This window comes from Lupinus angustifolius, chromosome LG04, assembly GCF_001865875.1.
Source record: "Lupinus angustifolius cultivar Tanjil chromosome LG04, LupAngTanjil_v1.0, whole genome shotgun sequence".
NCBI classification, from domain to species: domain Eukaryota; kingdom Viridiplantae; phylum Streptophyta; class Magnoliopsida; order Fabales; family Fabaceae; genus Lupinus; species Lupinus angustifolius.
The window spans coordinates 21,825,093-21,852,565 of record NC_032012.1 but is presented as its reverse complement, the minus strand read 5'-3'; the positions used below and the strand labels follow the sequence as shown (position 1 = coordinate 21,852,565).

General features: G+C 35.7%; 3 protein-coding genes across 4 annotated transcripts; 2 read left to right on the top strand and 1 right to left on the bottom strand.

Moving 5' to 3' along the window:
* Positions 41–5,115, top strand: LOC109346215 (importin subunit alpha-2-like). Of its 2 annotated transcripts, none has more exons than XM_019585645.1 (11): positions 41–414; positions 970–1,066; positions 1,621–1,712; positions 1,805–1,936; positions 2,250–2,435; positions 2,561–2,724; positions 2,822–2,900; positions 3,542–3,670; positions 3,786–3,913; positions 4,015–4,392; positions 4,558–5,115. In XM_019585645.1, the coding sequence occupies exons 1-10, from the start codon at positions 202–204 to the stop codon at positions 4,388–4,390; spliced, it is 1,596 nt and encodes a 531-aa protein (XP_019441190.1). In that variant the 5' UTR covers positions 41–201; the 3' UTR covers positions 4,391–4,392; positions 4,558–5,115. The 2 variants fall into 2 exon arrangements, with proteins under 2 accessions (XP_019441190.1, XP_019441189.1); XM_019585644.1 differs by having other exon boundaries at positions 4,015–4,414.
* On the bottom strand, positions 7,857–11,637 carry LOC109346214 (bromodomain adjacent to zinc finger domain protein 1A-like). The gene is made up of 4 exons (XM_019585643.1): positions 11,440–11,637; positions 9,406–10,887; positions 8,437–9,319; positions 7,857–8,343 (listed from the first exon to the last, which is right to left on the bottom strand). The coding sequence occupies exons 2-4, from the start codon at positions 10,885–10,887 to the stop codon at positions 8,081–8,083; spliced, it is 2,628 nt and encodes an 875-aa protein (XP_019441188.1). The 5' UTR covers positions 11,440–11,637; the 3' UTR covers positions 7,857–8,080.
* On the top strand, positions 16,117–17,451 carry LOC109344720. The gene has a single exon (XM_019583471.1). The coding sequence runs from the start codon at positions 16,117–16,119 to the stop codon at positions 17,449–17,451; it is 1,335 nt and encodes a 444-aa protein (XP_019439016.1).

The following is a 27,473-nucleotide window of genomic DNA, read 5'->3' as shown; positions in this document are numbered from 1 at the left end:
TCTTCTACCCCCTTTACCATCCCGATTATATAAACCTTTCCCCTTTCATTTCACCATTTCCAACTTCCATTGAAAACCCTAAACACTTCCATTTCTCTTTCCCTCTCTATCTGAAACCCTATCACCAATATACACTGCTTCCTCTCCGTCCCTTTCTCCGTCTTTCGTTTCTTTTGATTGATTCGTTTTCATTCCGAAACGATGTCGTATCGTCCAACCGGGAACGCGAGGACGGATATCCGTCGCAACCGTTACAAGGTGGCGGTGGACGCCGAAGAAGGTCGTAGAAGGCGTGAGGACACGATGGTGGAGATCCGTAAGAACCGTAGAGAAGAGAGCTTGCAGAAGAAGAGACGTGAGGGCCTTCCACCTCAGCAAATTCCTTCTGTTAACTCTACTGTTGTGGATAAGAAGGTCAATTCTCAATTTCTCATTATCTATACTCTTTTAATTAAATTTAATATAATTCGATTGATGTTTCACTAATCATCGCTATCTTCAATGATCGACATATTCAATTGACGCTTCACTAATTGATCTTTTAAATTGATACTTCACACACACACATATATATGCATGTATATTCACCATTTGATATGAGGGATTATTTCAATTGATTATTCACTTATCCGGAATTTATGCTTCACAACGCGATACTAGTAACTTTTATGGTGTTAGGTTGACTGAACTGTATATTAAATTTATACAATCGATATGAGAGATTACACCTATGTAAACTTTGGCCTGTATTGTGAATTTGTGATTGTTGAATTGCTTTACTAAGTATGGTTGATGATGTTCTAAAGTTTTCAATTGGTTGTTAGTTGTAATTCCATCTCTATATTCAATTTATGTTTAACAATTTGATACGAGTAATTTTATGATATTAGCTTGCTTGATTGTTGAATTGGCAATGATCTTTTAAAATAATAATATTCACTATGTCGGAAAATATTTTATTTGGTGCAGTTGGAACACCTACCTACCATGGTTGCAGGTGTTTGGGCTGAAGACAATAACCTGCAGCTTGAGTCAACTACTCAGTTTCGGAAGTTGCTTTCAATTGGTTAGATATTGGTTTTCTCCATTGTTTGTTGCCCCATTGCATGTTTAATTCCTGTTTGGCGAAGAGATTTCTCCACCTTTCATGTTTGCTTCCTATCTATCTTTTATGTGTCTGTCACTCTGTCTTACACAGTCCTGGAATTTGAGTTCATTTCTTTACTTATTTCTTACTTTGGTAGTATGAAAAGTAAGGAACAAGTATAGTGGGGCGACTACAAATACATAATTTTTTATGCCCTGTTTATTTGTTTTCATCTATCTTTCAGAAAAAAAAGAACCTTGATAAAAGAAGACAAGTACTCTAAACATTTTATAAAACACAAACTAAATCTACAAAGCTAATAATTTTGGTCTATTGTTTTTGCAAGACCTACAAACAGCATCATCTTTGAGATTTTTTTGAGAAATTGAAAGCTACTGTTTTTAATTTGGATTTTTCCTTGAAAAGTGAATGAATGCAAAAACAGGCCAAACAAAATTGAGTTTTCGCAATTGGATATTATACTTTAAAGGATATATGATGAACTTGTTTTTTCCTCTTCTTTTTCCCGCCAGAACGTAGTCCACCAATCGAGGAAGTTATACAAACTGGTGTAGTTTCTCGGTTTGTTGAATTTCTGATGAGAGAAGACTTTCCACAGCTGCAGGTTTGCTATCTGCCTTTTTTGTTTAGTTTGTATTTTTTTCTTTTGGTGATATATTGCCTTGAGCTCTTAACATTGTTTATTACATGCTGTAGTTTGAGGCAGCATGGGCTTTGACAAATATAGCCTCTGGGACATCTGAAAACACCCAGGTGGTAATTGAACATGGGTCTGTCCCAATTTTTGTGAAGCTCCTTGCTTCTCCTAGTGATGATGTCCGAGAACAGGTATACTCTACTTGCCTTAGCATATGCATAGCATGATATTTTGATGAATGATCATGCTGTTTTTTGTGTTTCTGTAATTAAACGAATAACCCCTGACTGTGATGATATTTTCTTTTTCATTATGTTTGTGCTTGTGCATGCTAAAAGAGGGGCAGGGCTTAATGATTGTGCTGGATGTTATTTTAATATTTAGCAATATCTAATAGACAGCAAAAGAAGGATAACAATACCTTGTAGACTTGTGGTTGCATTTACCATAATTTCGTGTATTGAAAGTTTAACATTTCACTTCATGTATTTTTGGTTCTCACAGGCTGTGTGGGCATTAGGAAATGTTGCTGGGGATTCTCCAAGATGCCGTGATCTTGTTCTTGGTCATGGGGCTTTGCTTCCTCTATTAGCACAATTGAATGAACATGCAAAGCTCTCCATGCTTAGAAATGCTACCTGGACACTTTCAAACTTCTGCAGGGGCAAGCCACAGCCTTCTTTTGACCAGGTATAAAAATATACATTGCTTAATATAACTGAATAGTTAAAAATATTTCTTATCATTTCCTTATTGTTGTTGTAATACTCTCCAATGGTTTGTTTCACATATCATGCATTTTAATTTTTCCACAGGTTAAACCTGCCCTTCCTGCACTTGCTCGTCTTATTCATTCAAATGATGAAGAGGTCTTGACTGATGCCTGTTGGGCACTTTCATATCTTTCTGATGGTACAAACGACAAAATTCAAGCTGTAATTGAATCTGGTGTTTGTCCCCGGCTTGTTGAGCTTCTGCTGTGAGTACTCTACATCCCAAATATTGCTGTGCGAGAATGTACTCTTCTTAGTGTCACTTTGCCGTCAAATTATAAACATTTTTCTACTTATGTTCAGGCACCCATCCCCCTCGGTGCTAATTCCTGCTCTTCGTACAGTTGGAAATATTGTCACCGGAGATGATATTCAAACTCAGGTATCAAGTTCAGGAATTTCTCTTCTTGTTCTTTACTTCTTTTGCTATGTACAGTATGTCACACAGCCTTTCTACATTTAGGATGCGTTTGATTTAGGAGTTAGTTTTAAATTTTACATTCCTGAGCACGGAATATTTCCGTCCGGCATTTAGTTGAGCCAAGGAAAGGGTATGAAAAATTACTCCCGGAGTTTTGACTTTTAAGGACCCTTCTCTTGAAATATGTCCTTAGGGAGTGTGCATAATGATCATTCCAGGCTCTAGTATCCTGAATAGACTCTATTACCCACCCTTGTTGTCATCCATGTTACCCATCATCACCATCCATCATCTACGATGATTAGTTTATCATCCATTATCAGTCCTAACCCGACCTCTAGTAAACTTCATCAATATGGATTTTCTTAGTGGATTAGAGTCATATGCCAAAGCATTCTTCAGAGTGTGTACTGAAGCCGAATAAGAAAATGTATTTTCACTGGAGTGTTAGATAAATTTTGCTGTTATTTATTCTAGACTCCAATGCCAACTGCATCCTTTCTGTGGAGATCACTTTATTTTTAAAATTATGCATGTCAGTATTTTAACTAATGCATGCTTAGTTTTTCAAATTTGTTTTAATGTGATCCTTTGCTTCACAGGTTATCATCAACCATCAAGCTCTCCCTTGTCTTCTGAATCTGTTGACCAATAATTATAAGAAAAGCATAAAAAAGGAAGCTTGTTGGACCATATCAAACATCACAGCTGGGAATAATCAGCAAATTCAGGTATATTTAGTTATTTACAAGTTCTCTATTTATTTTGTTGCACATGTGCATTTTCTAATAAATAAAATTTGATAATGTTCTCTTTTTATTCTGGTTGAATTCTGATGATAAACAGGCTGTAGTTGAGGCTAATATATTTGGTCCTTTGGTTAACCTGCTTCAAAATGCTGAGTTTGATATCAAGAAAGAGGCTGCTTGGGCTATCTCAAATGCTACGTCTGGTGGATCTCATGATCAAATCAAGTATGGAGAGAAGCTTATCTTTGTAATATTCCTTAGGAGGTTATTACGGTGTTATAATATTTTTGGTTTTTCAAGACATGAATTGTTTTCCTGGTTGGCAGGTACCTGGTAAGTCAAGGGTGTATCAAGCCCTTGTGTGATCTCCTCATCTGTCCTGATCCTAGGATTGTGACAGTTTGCCTGGAAGGCCTTGAGAACATCCTGAAGGTAGGGGAAGCTGATAAAAATACGGGCACTACTGGTGACGTTAACCTGTATGCCCAAATGATTGATGATGCCGAGGGATTGGAGAAAATTGAGAACCTCCAGAGTCATGACAACACAGAGATCTATGAAAAGTCAGTGAAGATTCTTGAGACATACTGGTTGGAGGAAGAAGACGAGACTATGCCTCCTGGGGATGCTGCTCAATCAGGGTTCAACTTTGGTAGCACTGGTGCTCCTTCTGTGCCTTCTGGTGGATTCAACTTTAATTAGAAGTGATATTCATCTTTTACTGGGGTAATTCTTCTCTTATATTTGGCCTAGTTATGTTTTCTGTGGAAAATATTGAGTGGACATAGTAAATTAGTTTTATGGCAATTTGTATGCGGTTTATGTTTTCTTCAATGTTTTGATATAGATTGGTTTTTTGTAAAATACAGGAGTTTTGTATGGTCTATCAGTAAAGTCATCTGGTGCTGTGGGACAACAGTTGGGTGTAATGTTGTTATCTTTTCATTCTCCTTCGGTCTTACAAGTTCCGGTCTGGTAAAGAGAGAGTTGCCTGGCTGGCTTGGGTTTTTGTAATGCCTGGTTCTACATGTTATGGAGACAGATGGGTTGTGGCTTAATTTTTTTGCCACTGTAGAGAATACTTGAGTTCTCTTTATGTCATGTCAAATATGTAGAATTTATGTTGTCTCAAGTGTGATTGTTTCTTTGTTATGTCAGGGATTGGAGTCAGTGAGTCAAGTGTGTTTTTTTGGCAAAGTGCCAAATGCTACTCTATGTCCATTATTATTATTGTTACAAGGATCGTGGAGTTTTTCTTTTACCCCTACCCTTGGAAGCTTTTTTGTCGACTAAATTTACCTACAGATATAGTTCTCGGTCATTATTCATTATCTTGTCTGTTCCTGGTACATTATATGTATTATTGCGTTTTGTTTGGAATTGGAGTACTCTTCGACAGAAAATAGTGTGCTGGCAACAGTTGTATATTCTCGAATATTACCTTTAGTTGTAATCATGGCTTTAACTTGTGCACATGATGATATTCTCATAAAATAGTCATTTTTTAATTGCTTCTGTTTCAAGAGGAATGGGCCCTTTACGTGTTTGAATGCCAGATTGCAAACTTCATATCATACATGAAATTGATTTTATACTCTTAATTTTTTGTTGGTAAAACATCATTTACCATATTTCTGTTTTAGGAAAAAAGTAACTATTGTTGCTTCTTCCAAAATTACAATTTATATTTTAAGCTCGTTTTCTTTGGTTTCCGAACATATTTGAAGGTCCTGGCTAGGGTATACCTGTCGTAAATCTCGAGTTTCCAACACACTTTTCTGCTTTGTGCATCATAATGACTGATGCTCCGAGGCAACATAAATCTCTGGCTTTTGTATACTTTGGATTTTTGATTATGCATCACGGTTTTTCACAAATTGTATTTATGTATGAGTTGACCAGGTAAAAGAATAGATCAGCTTAAAATTGAGAAACTGTTTTTAGATTACTTAAGCAGAACATTCTTATATTATGATCAATGGTGATGGTTGATATGTATATAATTTACCACCTGATTCATTTTATCTATATACCTCCTTATGGTTAGTTAAGACACTTCTACTGATGTCACTATCCATGCAACAAGAAAGATCAAGAAGTCATTACTTATTATTGTACTATACACTGTAAACCATGTGTTCTGCAAGGTCAATTAATCCGAAGTCTTTTTTGGTGGGTTTGCTATCCATCATCCCAAAATATTTGGTTTTCTATTTTATCAATAAATACACTGATATGGACTATAACGGGTAATATGGATTTTCAGCAATTCTAACTAATCCCAGTATGATTGCATGATGAAATGTTGGTGACCATGTTACTCTAATGTAAGAGTGGATGAAACATACTAGTCTATTGGTTTTAAACTTTCTGCATAGCTACAGAGTTACTTATTTAACTACATGTTCCCAACAATAGTACATCGTCATGTTTTCTAAATTTCTACATTCAGAACAGTCATAAACCTTGGATGTCTTGTTGATGAGATGAAATTAGATGTATCACACTTTATGCTTAAGCGTGGAGGTAGATCAATATCATTAGTTTTGTGGTGGTAGGTGGAGCTGGTTGCAGTGACCACCAAATGTGGCAGTTGCCAAGAAGAGAATGATATGGTTAGTGGGTGACAGGTAAGGGGCGAAGGGTGGCGATGGAAATGGCGTCATGAAGAGGATCTCAGGTGGTGGTTGGTTGATGGACAGAGTAGTCAATGCACAATTTTCTGTGTTAATCTCAACTACTGCTACATTGTACTAGTAAATCAATGGATCAAAGGTCCCTTATTTAATATGGACATTAAAGTCTTCACGTTTTTTATTTATAATTGGTCAGAGTTAATGCTCTTTCTTCTCTTATTTATGTGCTCAAAAGTTTATATTAAGGAAAGACACTCTTAAAAAACTTAAGTTATTTACCTGCTCGTTTAAATAGGGAAAATATGAATTATTTACACTCTCTTTGGAGGGGGAATGTTATATATTATTTGTGATTTGTATAACTTTTCACCTTTCCAATTCCAAACCAATCAATTTTGTGCCTTGCTGCAAAACATTGTGCTGTCCCTTGCTTAGGGTATAATATTGTAGCAATAATACAACAAGTGGTCTGTGATTAATAATTGTCTCATGTTAGTATCATCTAGTTTCTAACATGCAAATCTAATATTTCTGTTCAGAAATGTGGAGACCGCCTTGTTTTCTGAAACTATCATGATTCATGTTGCAGTCTGATGTGTGCAACCTATGGTTTGTCTAGTGAATTTGTCACAAGGAAGTAGAAACTGAATGTAACTTATGTTGTATATGAACTGATGATTTCCGCTCCAAAGTTTCTTCTTATCCTTTTATTTCTCATCATGGAGCTCAAATGATATAGGTAAAGTTGTTTTCCTACTTGAACATTTCATTTGGTGTTGGGACATATCGGTATGTGGACAGGTAAAAGTCTAGTCTGCTATGGTTGCTTAATGTTATACGTGTTATGTAATTGACAATTAATGAAAAACTTTGTGGAATCTTTATGATAGTTTCAGAAAACAATTACCTCAACTTTGCATATACCCGGATAAACTCCACCGTCTTCCTTAAAAGGTATAAGATTTTTTATTTATTTATTTGTATTTTCAAAATTTGAGAATTTCATCAATCAGCAGCATAAAATTTGTGCCTACCTCTGGTGGTACAAAAGATTTTAGTGACTAAACATTGCAAAAACAACTAATGTATATGCGTGTGACATACAAATAAGTAGACCCTTACATATAGTGACATAACAGAAACAACTTGTACTTTTTGGAGAATCACTTGTAGATCCTTAAGTTGTCAGAGTAATCCAATTTGACACCAAAAAAGGTACCGGAACTGTCGCTGGGCCCTTTTTATGCAAAGAAACAGAACAAACAGAGTGAATTATCATATAATTATAAATATTTTCAGTGTTGGTTTTATTCTCCAATCAAATCATCCACTTCCGGCATCTTCACATAGTCCTATATAATCGTGACTCATTCAAAGGTTTGCTTAGTTGTATAAGTAGAAGGCACGTGAAAATTAGAATACAGAGAATACAAATAATATTTAACCAGGATTACCATTCAATTTTTTTTTATAAAAAGAATAAGCTCTATTTTATATTATACCTTCTCATATTCTTTGTATACCAAAAAAGCTTAAATCAATTTCCATTTCAAATCATTCACATTTCCACTTTTCACTTAATGACGAGAACTCTAAAGCTTATTCTTGATCAGCTTCTGCGTCAGACCCAATTAAACATATTAGGATTTAGAACAAAAGAGAAAGACAACTTTTTGTTCAAAGGTAGTGAAGCAATATGTGTGAAAACTCCTAACAAAAATAAGGTGACTCTGGACACACTGAAAGAATTTTCTGCCTAAAGAGCTAATTTTAACCACTGTGTCTGTGACGAAATTCTTGTGTCCAAAATCCTCTTCACCACATCTCCTATAAAAGAATCAAAGCAAGATGAGCAGCAACCTTTAATCAGACTCGTTTGCGGACAAGCCATTCGTTCAATATGCTGACATACGGGCGGTGGGGGCACATTGAAAACCTCGCTCTGATTGTGCTCAAGCCCACAAGCTGCTAGTATGGTATGCATAGAACTCTTTCCAATGTCATTCAAAGTATCATGACCTGAATCAATAAATTAAAAGATCTTTTGAAAATTCAGCCACAAGGGCATAGAAAAAAACCATCTGTAACAGATAGAAGAAAAACAGCACTAACCTAAATCAATATTTTGACACAAGCTCGTCAGGTGCCTTTTAACCATTGACTGCAACTGCTCCATTGCAATGTTAGAGTTTCCTTCTCTGACAAAAGGTGACAAGTTACCATCTGGGATAGTGTTTATTGTGCTAAACTGATGAACTTGTTCACAATCTGGAATCGGGGGTGTCCCCAAGAGTCCAGGCCATAATGCCCCGTTCTGCATTAACTGAGAGGCATTATTGTTGCATAATGTCTCATCAAAAAATGTGTCATGTGATGTTCCGACATCCTGTGTCCTTATATGTTGAGTGGTTGTTTCCCTACCTTGAACAATTTGAGAGCTATATATGTTACTAGTTGAACTGGTAGCTGGAATAACACCAGTCCTGCCAGTTGTAGAAGTCATTCTATCCATAGAAAGAATCTGGTGAATATGACGGTGGATCCAGCGCCTACCTGATAAAGTTGGTGCCCCTCCCCCAGATACTGGAGAAACTCCTTGGACACTTCTGCCATTAAACCTAGAAGATGAAAACTGCCCAAATCCTAGATTAAAAGCTGCCTGTGGTGAAGATTCCAAGTTGAGGTCTATACTCTCGGATACATTTAGAACAGGGGGCAGCTGTCTAATAGGTTGTACTGTCTCCCTTGGATCAGCCACACATTCTTGTACTTGGTAGGTTGAAGATCCCAAGGCAACTGGCCTACAACCATCACAATACCAATTACCTTCGGGAACTTCACGCCCCAAACCCACACAATATGTATGTGAAGGAGAGTCACAAATATCACATAATAACATTAGGCCATCATCTCCACCTTGATGGCACTCTGAACAAATAACAGACTCGTATGGATCAATATAGCTCCTGAGTTCTTCTTCAGAGGGCTGATAAACCTAGATATGAAATCAAAATGTTTTCGCTAAGAGCAATAAACAGAAGAAAGTGCAAAAAAACTATAACAGGAGGGATTTATATATACCTGGTCTCGTTCAGGGATTTGTATAACCACTTCTCTTAAATCAATCCCTGCAGTTGATCTTGCAGGCTTACTGATTGTTTTGAACCTCTGTTTACACAAAGGGCATCGAGATTCCACCTTTGCCCATTCATTAATGCAAGCAAAACAAAAATAATGAGTGCAACAATCTAATACTCCCCTTGTTCTTCTTTTATCTTCCTCGGACAGACAAATCCCGCACACCTGCTTCACCACCTCACTTTTTGATCCTACCACCTTTTCCTTACCCTTTCTTCCTTGAGGTTCTTCTATCTTTTCCTTACCCTTACGACCTGGAGGCTTGTGTTGCTGATGTAAATCATCATGGACTCCAACCTCTTCACTTTTTGTTAGAAGGGATGAACTCCTCAAGTTATTTCTAGATCTTCCACACAATTCATTGGCTTCTCTCAACTGTTCTCTCTCTTCTTCAGATATGGTATACTCGACATCAGATGATCCAGAAGACACATGATCTGAACCTGAATCAGCAAGAACAAGCTTTCTCCTCTTTCGGACCCTTTTTTTCCTACTTGTTGTCCTGATGGGTGAGCCATTATTTATAAAATCATCTTCACTGTCATATCTTGCTCTCTTCCTAAACCCCCCATTCTTTCTTCTTTGTTTTCTCAAGGGCTTCTTTGATGCTCGTGTACTCTGCCTTTTTCGACCTCTGGCACAAACTACAGGTGCCCTTTTCAGCGAAACCTTCTTGCCCATTTTCATGCCATTATTTTTCTTCTTTCGCACCCTTATTTCTTCTTCCTCATCTGAATAATCTTCTTCCTCGGGCGTTATTTCATCATCATATTCACAATCAAAGTCCTCCTCATCGTCCTCATCTCCATCCTCCTCTTCCTCCTCCACCTTATATTCATCTTCATCTACATCATCTTCCACCTTATATTCATCATCTTCTTCCTCTTTCACCTGCAGTTGTTTTCCTTCCCCGTCCTTCTCTCCATCTGTCTCCACCTTCTCTTCATCTTCCTCATGTCCAACTCTCTCCACCTTCTCCTCCTCGTCCTCTAGTTGTTCTGCATATGCAATCCGTCCTCTCTTTCGTGATGCTTTACTTCCATTTTTCTGCTGACCACAATCACCATTTCCGGCCCTTGATCTATTGAATCGAATTTCCTCCTCCTCCTCTTCTTCTTCACGTGTAATCCTCCTCCCCTTTCTTAAGACTTTTCTTGTGTTTCTAGCCTTGGATCTATTTGAATTCCCCACACCATGAAATTCCTCTTCTTCATCCTCCTCCCCCTTCACAATAAAACTATCCAAACTATCTTCCGATGCACATCCATCTAAAGAGGAACAATAATACTCTGAATTATCAGACGCATCTCTACCTTCATCTGAAACCACATAGTCCTCATCAGAATCATCAGAGACCCCATCCTCCTTAGACCGAGCCCCATTTCTAGAATTGTGTTTGCTACTAACCTTTCTGCCCCTTACCATCTGCTCTCTCACAAAATCAGAGACAAAAAAACACCAATTTATTAGTACCCTAATTCAAGTCAATGGCTAAAGCATAAGTAAAACACTAAAACATTCAAAATCAAAAGCCCATAATCTCAATTCATAGCATACATATCATTCATTATAAATAACACGATTCTTCAACTCCCACTTTCCTTTATAACCTAAACTCAAATGGGGTATCAAAATTATAGTCACTTAGCACAGAAGTATGAGCATTTACAATTTAACGTTACCAGTATCTGATTTACCAATAAGCACAAACATTACAACAAAAAAGATTAATCACACAGATCCCAATCTGCTCCCACATAAATTAAGTAGGATTGAGCCATATAAACAAAATTAAACCGCGTGGATCAATTGATCACACGTCCTTTACCATGAATTTCAGGTAAGAAAAAACCCTACAATATGGGGGAATTATTAACAAGAGAGAAAGGATAATAGATAGTTGAAGTGAGAATCTTCTTGAAATAGAAAATCAGAGATAAGACAAAGAGAAAGAGGATAAGGATTGAGTTGATTTACCTGCGAAAGGAGAAGGAAGAACAAAGTAACGCAGAACGATGAATTTGCGTGTTTTCCAAATTCCAGATTACGTTTCTCTTTCGGCTACTCGTGGTTTTGTTTTGTTGCTTCGTTTTTTGCTTATTTGTGCTGTTTTTTCAATATTATTATCTGTTTTTATTTTAAAAAAATTATAATATAGTTTTTTGTTTTTGTGTTCACATTGAGGTGTGTTTTTTTTTTTCCTTTATAAAAACTTCAAATGGCGTCCACTTAGGGATGGCAAAACGGAAATTGTCCGTGGGTGCGCCTGCATAGCTCCCATTTTTGTGTGGGTAGGGTATAAATTTTTGTCCATTTGCCCGCCAAGTTTGTGCGCATTTCCGTTGGGCATGCGGGCGGCCCATAAATATAATTTAAGGAAAAAAAGTAAGAAAATTTTAGATTAGTTATAAAGTAACGTGATTTTTAATCCCTAAAAAAATTGTAATCTAATGTAATTTGTTAAACTTCATATAAAATATTAAAAGTTTTGTTAACTTTTTATCTTCAACTACTTTATTTAATTTAATTTCATTTATTATATGAATTTTTTTATTTTTTTAATTATTCAACAATGTCCGCGGGCCACCTGCAAGCCCGTTAGCCCGATTTAAAACGGGCAGAGCATTGAATTTTGTCTGTTAACTAATGGGGTATGCTCGCGCCTGCTAAAGTTTTTGTGGGCGCGGGCTAAACAGGTCGAGCGACCCATTTTGTGGACGTTAAAGCTTCATTTCACCAAAAAACATCCTAAACTCACTACGAGTGATTAGGGATGGCAACAGGCACGGGTAGTAGTTACCCGCTACTCGTTTCAAAATAGGAGAGGATTGCCCAAATCTGTCCATACCTGTACAGGCACACACGGGTATTCCGAGATGAAACTTAATTATGTTTTATACATTTTGATTGAATATTTCGCAAAAATGCTAAATTTATTGATGTTTTCTATTTGCGTGATTTTTTGTTCTCTTTTCCTTAACAAAAAGTATATCTTTTCTTTGTAAAATATGTGTGTTTTTACACATGTAATAATATTTGTAGGATGTTTCACCACCAAACTCAATAAAATATGTAAACAAAGTAAACTGAAAAAATGTATATAGTGTAATGAATGTTAGAATAATGTACTTTTATTTTAATTAAATATAATATATTAATCATATAAATAACTGGTACCATAATACCCGTACCCGCCTGTATATACCACGGGTATTTTTAAAAACTCGTTTATAATTCTCGCGGATATCTGTTTGTGACTCATACCCGTATGGGTTTTACCTGTGGGTACCTACGAGTACGAATTTTTTTGCTATCCCCACGAGTTATTAACAAAATATTGGATATAAAATTTTATTGAATTCATAAATATTATATTATGTCAAAGTTTAAAGATTTTATTTGGAAGAGAAAAAGTATCCTCCTACCCACAATGATATTTATTATTGATATTTTATTTCTGATTTTCTTTTTCTCTCTTCCTTTTCGTGTTTTTTTTTCTCTTTAGTTTTTTATTGCATTATTGTGAGTTGCATATTAAAGAAAATTGAAGGGAGCACATCTATTGTCCACACTTTGTGTCACTTCGTATACCATGAGTTTATGATTGGTGAGAAAAATATTTAATAATTAAATTTTAATTTAAATATATTTTTCTGACCAATCACATGCTAATGGGACATGAAATGACACAAAATATGGAACATGAGATGTGTTCCCAAAATTGATAACTTGATAGTACTAATCAGTTGATCCGGTGAGTAAAGGGTAATAATGGAAATAAGTCAAGTCTAACTTAGTTCAACTTAATTCGTTAAAGATTGATTTGAATCGAATTTAAAAATCATTTTAAACTCGAATTTGACTCAATTAAAGGACATAAACATTCAAGCAGATTAAAAGCTCAAACTTATGTCTCTCATCAACATAAATTTAAAGGACTATAATGTATTGTAGATTATATATGCATGTTGAGAAAAGTATCAATTTTCATCGTTGTTTTTCTAAAATATTTTCATGTGTTTCTTATTTATTTTTCTATGATTATTTTTATTAGTAGTATCAATAACGATACAGTTTAGGGATGACAATAAAGTTGGACATGAGCAAGTAAGTATATGCATGTAATGGTTACTTGTGCCTACACTCATACTATTTGTGAGTACTTATGTTGATAGCAAGTATCTATGAGTATCCAACGAGTTTTCTTCAATTTTAATTATATATTTATAATAACGAATATACAAAATAATTATTACTTGATTAATATGATATATATTTGATAAATTTATAATTATAGTTCAATCGCTAAATATTATCATGAAATAATAATAAAGGAGACAAAATGTAATATTAAAATAATAAAAAAAAATATAAAATATTTAATTAAAAATTAATTTATAAATATGCGAGTACCTGTAGGGTGAGTATCATGATCACCGTTTTCACTCACAAGCTATTTTGTGAGTATCCATTATAGTTATTTTTATGTGTACTTATGGGTCAGATATTTTTATCATCTCTAATAACCTGAAAGTCAAAAGTTCAAATTATAGAAATATATTTGTTTGCTATTATAAGATTGTGACATTTATCATTTGATACAATGCTTGGTGAGAACCAAATACACTTGGCTGCCATTTATGTGGCTTTTATTTGTCCCTTAACCGATCCTAAGTGTTGTTTGAGTTATTTTTTAAACTTAGACCCATCCCTAGACTTAGGGATGACAAAAAAACTTGTACCCATAGGTACCCGTGGGTAAAACCTGTACGGGCATGGGTACTAGTCACAAACGGATACCTGCCGGTATTATAAACATGTTTTTAAAAATATCAGTAGTACATAGGGCGGGTACGGGTATTATGGTACCCGTACTCGCGAGTACCCGTTATTTATATGATTAATATGTTATATTTAATTAAAATAAAAATACATTATTCTAACATTTATTACATTATGTACATTTTTTTCTTTTATTTTGTTTACATATTTTATTGAGTTTGAGGTGAAACACCCTACAAATATTATTACATAGGTAGAAATACACATGTTTTACAAAGAAAAATATATATTTTTTGTTAAAAAAAATGAGAACAAAAAATCACACAAATAGAAACCACCAATAAATTTAGCATTTTTGTCAAATATTCAATCAAAAGGTACAAAAATAATTAAGTTTCATCTTATTTGAAACACAATAAAAGTAAAAATTTTAAAAATTATTTATAATAGAGGAAACCCGTGGGTACCCGTTGTAGCCGCGGGTACCTAGAAATACCCGCGAATACCCGCTCACGGGTACCCGTACGGGTACAGGCGAGTATGACTATTACTCTTCTATTTTGAAACGGGTAGCGAGTAGCTACTACTTGTGCCCGCCAGTGCCCGTTGCCATCCCTACCTAGACTTGACCTCAAATGTCAACAAGGAAAACCTTTGAGCCCGAACCTAATCCTAGACTCGATTAAATATAATGTATATCATTTTTAGATAAAATGTTTTCTAATATATGTAATTTTACATATGATATGATTATATATATATTGTTAATGAGTTATATATGATTAAAAAATTAGAGACTCAATGATACTTCCGATCAAATATATGTCATTACTCTATACACAGTTGAATAAAGACATACATAAACATGATAAGTGAGTGACCATAGGATGAGTGGAGTCATGTTTGTCCTTACCCGACACTAAATATTGTTCTGAATATAATTTTTAAACATAAAATCAACTCTACAATACACTTTGCAAACATGACAATAACTTTGCAAAGAAAGATTGTTTCCAAAAGGATGCTATGATAATAGCTCTAGAAGTCATAATGTGTGAACAACTAGTTTCAATGTGAATGTGACTCATAATCTGACAAAAGGTTCTTATATTTTGTCTCCCTAATGCCGATTGAAGTTCCATACAGTATGATATAATCATGCAATGATGTTAATGATACAAATAGAAAAATAATGTACATAAAACTTAATTTTATTTCTTATAAGTCAGTAATAAATCACTAATCAAATCTAAATTATTACTTGCATTTGCTATGCAGACTCAGTAGTCATTTCAAATGATGAAAAATGAATATTACTTATTTTGAATGAAAATTATTTTTCATTTTCTCATCACATCACAATGTGCAGTATAGGCAAACATCAATGGTTATTTGAGAATGTGAAGAATGAAGATTCTATTAACTCAAAAAGCTCAAAGGTTCAACCAATTGAAAAATGGATTGAAAATGATTGATTTAGGGAACTTTCCTTTTTTAGCATATTTTTGAAATTCTGTTTTCTGTTAATTAGTTTTGTTTCCTTTTCTGGAAAGTCTGTTATTTTCTGTTGATACTTCTTCTTGTATAAGTATAGAGTAGGCTCAAGTTTCTAATTTAATCAATAAGTAATCAATGCATCATTCAATAAGAAATAAAAGTTTCTCTTCTTTTCTTGGTTTCCATTCTTTCATTTTGTTCACTATTGCTTCTTCTTCCTTCCTCTTCTTGCTTACCATGGAGAAATTTCTTTCAAATGGTATGAGAGCACCCTTTTGAGGGTGTCTCTGCTGCGCAACCAAGCTTCCTCACTGACTATATATGCTTTCTTCCTCCTTCATCGCCAACATCCTTCCCTGCACTCTCATTACTTAGATGGCCAACCAGATTATCAACCCAATTTTTGATCCTTCAAGTCCCTACTACCTCTCATCAAGTGAAAATCCAGGAGCAATATTGGTGTCTAGCTTGCTAAATGGTGAGAATTATCACCAATGGTCAAGAGCAATGACAATTGCTCTTGACACCAAGAACAAGTTATGTTTCATAAATGGATCTCTGCCCAGACCACCCCCAACTGATTTGATGCAGCCAGTTTGGAGTAGATGCAACAATCTTGTCGTTTCTTGGCTCACTCAATCCATGCAACCCTCCATAGTACAAACCATCCTTTGGATGGATTCAGCGGCAGAAATATGGAAAGATCTCAAAGAAAGATACTATCAAGGAGATATCTTTAAGATCTCTGAAATCATTGGGCAGATGCATTCAATCAAGCAAGGAAGCTCCTCAGTTGATAAGTTTTTTACACAGATGAAGGGACTATGGCAACAGCTTGATGACTACACACCAATTCCTATGTGTGAGTGTGAAATAAAGTGTCATTGCAGATTGGTTCCTGTCATGAAGAAGTATAGGGAAAATGAGTACATCATATGCTTCTTGGCAGGGCTCAATGATCAATTTTCAGCTGTAAGGTCACAGATAATGCTAATGCAGCCCTTGCCACCAATCAACAATGTATTCTCCATCCTCATCCAACAAGAAAGACAAATGACACTTGAAAACCTTTCAGCACCTCAAACTGTGCCTAGTATCAACAACTATGACACAAGACAAAGAGGCAAAGGTAGAGGCCTTAGAGGTTCAATAGGTGGAAGATCCAACACTCAAGGAAGAATGGCAAGCAATTCAAGAGGAAGAGGACAGAAGATATGTACTTTCTGTCAAAAGATAGGTCACACAGAGGACATTTGCTACAAGAAGCATGAATTTCCTCCTAGCTTCTCCAACACTACTACTAACATCAATAGCTACACTGGAATAGATAACAAAATCAGTGAACAAGAGGATGAGATGAAACAAGATTTTGAAAATGATGCAGTAGATATTGGATCTGCTTTCACACCTGCTCAGCACAATGCTCTCAAGGCAATGATTCAAGAGTCAATGAATAAAACCATCCATACAACTAATCAAATCAGTATGACTTCAAATTCAATAGCAGGCTCCTCAGGTAATATCAACCTTAACAATATGCACAGATCCATCATATGGATTCTAGGCACAGGTGCAACAGATCATGTCTGTTGCACCCTTGCTGCCTTTCACGACTTCAAGAGGATCAATCCTCTTACCATATCATTACCTAATGGTAACAAAGTAGCAGCTAATTACCCAGGGACAATTATTTTTTCAGACATCTTGTAAATTTCAGATGTCTTATATGTTCCTAGTTTCAACTTTAACTTAATATATGTTTCTAGACTTGTCAAGTCTTTAGGCTGCACCTTGATCTTTTCAAACAATCATTGTGAAATTCAGGACCAACACTCCTTGAAGATGATTGGTGTAGCTGAGCTAAGGAGAGGATTATATGTTCTTACTGTTTTCAGCAAACACATTTCTAAAGCTCACAATGTGAACCTTTTTACCTCTTACAATGATGGAAATTTGTGGCATAATAGATTAGGGCACCTATCTCATAGAAAAATGCAACTTATGCAATCTGTTTTTCCTATTATCAAGTGTAATAAGACCAATGATCCCTGTGAAGTTTGCCATTTGGCTAAACAAAAGAGATTGCCTTACAATTCTAGCATAACCATTACTGATAAGTGTTTTGATCTTATTCACATAGATATTTGGGGACCAATCTCTACACCATCCATTTTTGGGAACAAATATTTCTTAACCATAGTGGATGACAAATCAAGATTCACTTGGATTTTTTTTATGAAACAGAAAGGTGAAACAAGTCTGTTAGTTAAAGGGTTTGTATCTTATGTTGAAACTCAGTTTGGATCAAGAATTAAGGCTATTAGGACTGATAATGGACAAGAATTCATATTGAAAGAATTTTATCTTGAAAAAGGTATTGAACACCAAACAACATGTGTTGAAACACCTCAACAAAATGGTATTGTTGAGAGAAAACACCAACACATTCTTGGTGTTGCTAGATCTTTAGTCTTTCAATCTAATGTTCCTATATGTTTTTGGAATTTTACTATTGCATATGCTGTACATCTAATAAACAGACAACCAAGTCTCTATCTTGACAATAAGTGCCCTTATGAAATATTGCATAGTGTTTTACCTGATATTTCTAACTTGAAGACTTTTGGTAGTCTTTGTTTTGCTTCCACTTTAGTTAACCACATGAAAAAGTTTGATTCAAGATCCAGAAAATGTGCCTTCTTAGGATTCAAGCAAGGAACCAAAAGCTACATTCTGCTTGACATCAACACTAATGAGATCTTCATAAGTAGAAACACTGCCTTTTATGAACATATCTACCTTTTTAAGAACCAAAACAGTGGTGATGATGAATCTAGGCACCAGATAGATATTTTTTCTAGCCCTGCACCAAGATATGCACCTCATAGTGACCGTACGCCAACTAATGGCGCCACTTACCCACAACAAAATCAAGACATCATAGTGCCCCTACCTCAAGCTGAAATACAGTTGAATCCCCCTGATCAACATCAATATCCTGACTCTCTACAACCTGTTACACCTTCAGATCACCATATCAGTGTAGACTCTCAACAACCTACAAGACCTCATAGAATTAGAGGACCTCCTAGCTATTTGAAGGACTATCATTGTAGCCTATTAAGCAAATCTAATCCTATCAAGACAAAAAGTAGGCATCCTATAGATGAAAACCTTAGCTACCACAACCTGTCTATAAGCCACAAGAATTTCTCTTTATCCATATCCATTGACCAAACACCCAACTCCTTCACTGATGCTATTAAACACCCTGCTTGAAGAGAAGCCATTCACAGTGAACTTGAAGCCTTAAATAAAAACAACACTTGGACCTTGACTCATCTTCCTAATGACAAAAGAGCAATAGGTTACAAATGGGTTTTCAAAATCAAACATCATGCTGATGGATCTATAGAGAGATTGAAAGCTAGGCTAGTGGCAAAAGGATTCAATCAAACCGAGGGCATTGATTACAAAGACACATTTAGTCCAGTAGTCAAAATGACAACAATTAGAGTGCTCCTTTGTTTGGCAGCTATGCATAAGTGGCATTTGCATCAACTTGACATCAATACAGCTTTCTTACATGGTGACTTAAAAGAGATCGTGTACCTGAAGGCTCCACCAGGTCTCATTGTCCCTGATCCAACCATGGTATGCAAACTGCAGAAATCCATTTATGGCTTGAAGCAAGCCAGCAGGCAATGACATGAGAAGCTCACCACTACTCTCCTAAAACTGGGTTATGTGAAATCTTTCTCTGACCACTCTCTCTTTACCAAAGGCATCAAAGATAATTTTACTGCAATTTTGGTTTATGTTAATGATTTAATTGTGACAGGTAATAACTTGCAAGAAATAATTGAAACCAAGTCCATCTTACACAACACTTTCAGCATTAAAGATCTTGGCAGTTTGAAGTTTTTCCTTGGCATGGAAGTTGCCAGATCTAACCAAGGTATTGTCCTCTATCAAAGGAAGTATACTCTAGACTTATTAGAACAGACTGGTCTACTAGGTTCCAAACCTGCAAGTACACCTATGGAATACAACTCCAATCTTCATTCTAAATCAGGTACACCTCTCAAAGATATAACCAGTTATAGAAGACTATTAGGAAAATTGTTATACTTGACTCACACTAGGCCGGATATATCTTTTGTTGTTAGTTCATTAAGTCAATTTCTTGATTCACCTACTAATCTTCATTACAAAGCTGCTATTAGAATACTTAGATATCTAAAGAGCACACCAGGACAAGGCATTTTCTTCTCTTCAAATAACACAACAACCATACAAGGTTACTCTGATTCAGATTGGGCCAAATGCATTGACACAAGAAGATCAATTACTGGTTGGTGTTTCTTTTTGGGCAGTGCTTTGGTTTCCTGGAAGAGCAAGAAACAGAACACTGTTTCACGATCTTCCTCAGAAGCTGAATACAAAGCACTTACCATGGCTGCTTGTGAAGCCCAATGGTTATTATTCCTCTTTAGAGATCTTGGCATAGCTCATTCCAGACCTGTTAGCATCTTTTGTGATAATAACTCAGCTTTACACATAGCTGCAAATCCTATTTTTCATGAAAGAACAAAGCATATTGATGTGGATTGCCATGTTGTTAGAGAAAGATTCCTTAACAATACAATACATCTTCTTCCCGTCCACACTTCTCTTCAATTGGCTGACATTTTTACTAAATCCTTATCTCCTTCTCCATTCCTAAAAAATCTTACCAAACTCGGCATCATTGATATCCTTGCACCTAGTTTGAGGGGGTCTGTGAAGAATGAAGATTCTATTAACTCAAAAGCTCAAAGGTTCAACCAATTGAAAAATGGATTGAAAATGATTGATTTAGGGAACTTTCCTTTTTTAGCATATTTTTGAAATTCTGTTTTCTGTTAATTAGTTTTGTTTCCTTTTCTGGAAAGTCTGTTATTTTCTGTTGATACTTCTTCTTGTATAAGTATAGAGTAGGCTCAAGTTTCTAATTTAATCAATAAGCAATCAAGGCATCATTCAATAAGAAATAAAAGTTTCTCTTCTTTTCTTGGTTTCCATTCTTTCATTTTGTTCACTATTGCTTCTTCTTCCTTCCTCTTCTTGCTTACCATGGAGAAATTTCTTTCACTGAGAAATCAACAGCTTAGTATTTATAAACAGTTGATTTTTGTTACACCTTAGAATATGAACTTTCTGAGTAAATGGTTTGGTGCAACTTTTCACGTCAATATTAGTAAACATGAAAAGGAGAATGAAAGCTCAGATAACACAAAACAGAGGAAAAAAGTTCAGACCCATTTTCTTTCTCTTCACTTTCTATGGTTCCTTCTATATTTTAAGTGATTATGCAGGATTCATGCATAAGCTCTTCTCAGTGTCCATTATATTCATTCTTTTTAAACACATTTTATTTGTTCCTTCTTTTCTAGCTTAGAACTCTGGTGTCATTTTCCCCCAAAACAGAATCTTTTTTATCAAAGACTTGGGATATTTACTCTTTGATAACATATTGAATTTGAATTACATTCTGGGTCACACTCACATAGGGGTTTGGGTTTCGTTTTTCTTTATCTGAGTTATTGTTGTCAGAACTCAGAACAATGCCAACAGAACCAGTATTGCCATTTTCTGTTATATCTGTTGTGGAAGATGTTCTTCAACAGTATGGTGGCAGATTAAGTGACCTCAACTTGGCCTCAAAGAAAGTTGAAGAAGCTTGTATGAATATAAATAATCACATTTAATCTTTCTTTACTTTTTTGTTTGAAAATTTCTATTCATTGATGATGTTGTTTTTGTTTTATTTTTTAGGCTAGAATGTTACTTCAGATATATAAATATGGAAGTGAGAAAACGTGTAGTAGCTAGCTCCATGAAACTTAGAAAGTTTGAATTATGTGCAATTTCCATGAAAAGATAACACAGGTTATCTTTTGAAGAAATTGTTCTTCTTTGCAGCATTGAGAAGGAATGAAGCATGTGGGTGATTTCGAAACATAGTTGGAGTTTTTCCAAGATTGAATTATCCTTTGCAATGCTCTCAACAAAGTTAAACCTGGAGCACTGCCCAAAGTAATGTTTGTTTCATGAAATTTAGCTACGATATGCTACTTCGTTTGAACAAACATGATAGAATGGTTAAAAAGTGATACATCTTTAGTTTTGTGAATAAGCACTTATCACATGAAAGCTTATAACCTTTTTATAAGTTTTTTAGCTTATTTAATAAGCTAAAATAAGCTTATAGTAAGATCATAAGCTCACATAAGTTCTCTATAAACTCTTTCAAATGCCCACTAAAAGGCTAAAAGGGTGGATGCAAAGAGAACATATACTCTATTATTTTCCACACACCAAACACTACCTTAACATACTTTATATTCTTGTCTACTTATGTTTCACATTGAATCATTGGTTATGAGTATCATCACTCTCTGACAATGTTAGGTAATTGAAGCACTCTCTGATGTTGATATTATTCCTTATGGAGTAGCTTTGTCCGTGTATCAATACTTTAAAAATGCAAGGAATTTTCTAGTAACTGTGGAGGAAATGGGGCAGATTTGTACTAACATTGATAGCTCACTAGATTGAATTCAATGCGTTGTATCATAATGCAATTTATTGCACTCTTAACACTTTGTGTTATTTACAGGGAGGGAAATCTTCAAGGATAGTGAATTGTGTTTTGGCACTCAAGTCCTATAGTGAATGGAAAATGGGAGTTAAAAATGGATTATGGAAATATGGTGGGAATCCAAAGCCACCTTCTTCTGAGAAACAACCAATTATGAGGAAAAAATCAACCATTCATGAGGTCTTTGTCAAGGGCAATGTCATTAGGCAATATTGATAGTTGGCTGAGTGATAAGTGATAACTCTCTCAGAGTCATTGGTCAGGTGGTTAGGGTGGAGGAGTTTAAGGAAGAAGTGATAATGAGGTTGATGGTTCGAGTATCACTCGCTACAAGTACTAACATACTAACATTTGCCTATAAAAAAAGTGATAACTCATAATAGTGGTGAAGGGATAGACACCTTTATTGTTTGAGCACCCTTATTTTGCATCATAGGATTAAAGTCTAGAAGTTGTTTAGAATTGTTGTTGGTAAAACATTTTGGTTATTGTTTCCAATCTCTTAATTTTGTCTAAAAGTGGGACTGGTGAGTGAGTATAGCATCTGTCTGAGCTTTTTGAATTGGTATATGCAGAATTCTGTTCTTTCCTTGAATACACTAGTCCCTGAATATTTGTTCTGTTCTTTTTCAAAGTACTTGCTTTGCAATTGCAAGTCAAGGTGCTCATAAATTGGTTAGTAATTTAGCATGTCAGTGCAACTACCTGACTTATTTTTCGGTTTGTCAATTATCAATAATGACCAAGTCTTTATCTCACTAGGTGGAATCGGCAATCTTGTCAATTATTAACATGGAAGAAAATGAAGATGTAGAAGTTAAACAAAAGGAATGTCATGATGCAAAGAAAAGTAAATGCAGCCGGATATTGAAGCAGCAAAATGAAAATGTCCAGGTAACTTTTACTAGCAATATAAACTGATAATCCAAATTGCACATTGGATGAGTTTGGAATGAGATGATGGGATATAAGCATACAATTTATTCTAATGAAGTGGTTTGGCCTTGGAAATCTGAGTGTTGCGACATAGACCAGTGTACACATTGTTCAAAAATGTACAAGTTTTAAGTAATGAATTATATCTTGACAATCTTTAGGAATTGAAAATTATGGTCCATCAAACAAAAACAAGAGTGAGGAAAAACTTTATCATTTTATTTACAATAAAATGATAAATAACACTTTTGTCATATATTACAAAAGGTTTGGCATTGCTCTACTTGATCATTGCACTCACACTTATTCAGTCTCATACCTTCTTTATAATTGGTTAAATATCAACATTGTTCTACCTCTTCATCTCATCCATCATTTTACTACTTACATGAGCATGATACCTTACAGATGTTATTCAAAAGTTTGGAGTGTAATCTGGCTAGCCACTACCTGGGTTATTTGGTTTTCCAAGAATGACTTCATTTTTAACTCCGTCACGCCCACTTTGTAGAAGACTCTTGAATCTGCAAGGGTCAAATTTTAGTTTTGGATCAATGGTCAGAGAGGCAAAGACTCTTTTAATTATACAGACTCGTTTTCTAACCCTTTAGATTGTCTTCATATCGACTTGTAATTGCTTTTGGTCCACCACTTTTGTTTCTTGCTTTTGAAACTTTTGTAACTGATAAGGAAAAGAGAGGTAGAGAGAGAATTGGAGAAAGAAAGAGAAGAAAGAGAAGATTTAGAATATGAAAATTGTATATTCATCAAGTGTGTTTCTTACAATCATCATCTCTGCCTTATAACCACTAATCCATCTACAACTAACATTAACTAACTTTCCCGCCAATTCTAACTATCAACCAATTTACAACTTTTCCGCCAATTCTAACTACCAACCATATTACAAACTTTTCTAACTAACTAACCCTATTTATTTATATCAAATCCCTCCCCTTAAATTCCTCCTTGTCCTCAAGGAGCAGCAACCACCTCAAATGCTGGAAATTTCACTTTCAAGTCATATAACAATTCTCATGTAGCTTCCTCAACTAGTTCTTGTTCCCATTGAACCAGCACTTTAGTGACAACTCTATGATTTCGCTTGACCATACGACGATCAAGGATTCTAAATGGAACCCGCACTGCATCTAAGTTATTCCATGTCTCTGGCAACATATGACAAGGAATAGAGGAGTTAACACAAGCCTTCAAAAGAGAGACGTGAAATGTGGGATGAAGTTTGCAATCAGGAGGCAAATTCAAGGTGTAAGCTACTTCTCCCACATGACACAAAATCTTATAAGGACCATAATAACGTGGAGGTAACTTTTCGGTAGCACGAAACTGCACCGAATGCTGCCTATACGGGTGCAACTTCAATAAAACCCAATCTCCTACCTGAAAAACTCGTTCAATCCTATATTTATCAGCCAAATATTTCATTTGCTTTTGAGCTTGTGCCAAATTATACTTCAATTTAGTGACCATAGCCTCCCTAGCTACAAAACTACGATCCACTGCTTCAACCAATGTGCTTTGAGGAAAATATGGCAAATGAATAGGTGGGGATTGCCCATATAATACCTCATAAGGGGTCATCTGAATTGCAGTCTGGTAAGTGGTATTGTACCACCATTCAACCAATGTCAACTGATTAGCCCACTCCTTAGGCCTTTGCCAAGTCATGGATCTCAAATAATGCTCTAAACAACGATTGAGGACTTCACTCTGACCATCTGATTGGGAATGGTAGGCAGTGGACATGCTCTGAGTGACTCTTAATTGTTGAGAAAAGCAGCCCATAATTTGCTAGTAAACAGAGGATTCCTATTAGTGATTATGTTAGCAGGGGCCCATGCAGACAATATATCTCCTTGATGAATATCTCAACCAAGTCTCAAGCTGAAAAGGGATAAGATAAAACAATAAAGTGGGCATACTTGCTCAATCTATCAATAATCACCCATATAGTATCCTTCCCCTTAGACTTTGGTAAGCTTTCAATAAAATCCATTGAAATGGTAACCCATACACCATCTGGAATAGGAAGGGGTTAAAGTAAACTAGGGCTGGCTACAGTGTTATATTTGCATCTCAAACATGTCTCACACTTCTGAATAAAGGAAGCCATATCCTTACTTAAACCCTTCCAATAGAACATAGATTTCACCCTATGCACAGAAGCACGAATTCCTGAATGTCCTTCTTGATGAGATGTGTGTAACCATTGCAAGATTACATCTTTGACCCCTGAATCCAGAGGAACTAATAGCTTATGTCCTATGAATATTAGGCCATCCACCAACCTGAACTTAGGTTGCAGAGCTAGAGTATGCATAAGATCAGTCTTTATGCTTTGCCAAGCCTCATCAGTAATTGTAGCCTGCAAAAATTGGTACCATAGTTATGAAGAAATGCCTGAAACAGTCAACTGCAATATTTCTTCATGAGAGGCCCTAGATAGTGCATCTGCAACAATATTTTCCTGGACCCTTTTGTATTGAATGGTATAGGACAAACCCATCAACTTAGTAACCCACCTATATTGAGCTGATGTTGAAAGTCTATGCTCCAGAAGGTACTTTAAACTTTGTTGATCAATTTGGATAGTAAAAGGCAAAGCTAAAAGATATTGGTGCCATTTAGACATTGCATGAACCAGAGCAAGCAATTCCTTATCATAAACAGATAACAACCTGTTTTGGGGGGACAATACCTTGCTAATGAATGCAACATAATGCATATGTTGCATAAGTACAACTTCTATCCTAGTGTTTGAAGCATCAATTTCAATGATAAAAGGTTGGCTCATATCTGGAATAGCCAATACATGTGCATTAACCAAAGCAACCTTGAGTTGACAGAAAGCAACATCAGCACTTTCAGACCATGAGAATGCATCCTTTCTAAGCAAATCTATAAGGGGAGATGCAAGGATGCTATAATTTTTTATAAACCTTCTATAGTATCCTATTAATCCCAAGAAACCCCTCAATTGCTTAACATTATGGGGAGAAAGCCAATCTTGCACAACCTGAATCTTTGCTGGATCAGTAGAGACTCCTTCTGTTGTGATAAAATGCCAAAGAAGTGATTGTTTCTCAAGATAGAAAGAACCTGCCTCAAATGTATCAAGTGCTATGAGATGGACTATAAACAAGAATATCATCAAAAAATATTAACACACATTTCCTCGAGAGTTCAACAAATATAGCATTCATGGTGCCTTGAAAAGTAGCTGGAGTATTAGACAGCCCAAAGGGCATCACCACATATTCATATTGCTCTGAATGAGTTTGGAATGCGGTATTCTCAACATCCTCAAGTCTCATCCTGATATGATGGTATCCAGATCTAAGATTCAGCTTAGAGAACACCTTAGCCTTACCTAGCCCATCCAACAAGTCCCCCACTAAAGGAATGGGGAATTTTGCTTTAACTGTCATGTCATTAGTCTATTATAGTCTACACACATTCTCCAACTCCCATCCTTTTTTTTAACTAGAACCACTAGAGAGGCAAAAGGTGAGGAACTATGTTGTATCACACTTGAATCCAATAAATCCTTCACCATCTTGTCTATAATATCTTTCTGGGCAGGCGGGTATCTATAAGGCCTCAAGCTTGTGGGATTGGATCCTTCCTTCAAGACAATGCGATGGTCATGCAAGTCTCTAAAAGGTGGTAGCTGCTTTGGTTCTTCAAACACATCCTAGTATTCTGCCAACAAGCCTTCCTTAACCTCCTCATACTGACAGCTCCCCTCCATTCCAATTAGCACAGAGCAACAAACTAAGTTATTAGAATATGGTAACAATTGTAGCATTAAACAATGCTTTTCCTCCACAAGAAGTTTATTCAGTCTTGCAGCAGACACTACCTTACTGTTTTTCACCTTATCAGCTATTAGATGAACCTTAGTCTTGCAACAAAAAACTCCATTATTAAGTTTGTAAAATCCCAAGAAATAATACCCCACTGCCTCAACCACTCCATTCCTAAGATGAGATCACAACTATCTAAAGGAATAGCAATAGAAGAGGTTTGGAATTCATACCCTTGCATTTTCCATCTGATGCCTTCATATCTGCCTTGGCCTTGAATAACTCCACCATCAGCTACAGTTACCTGAACAGATTCAAGATTATGC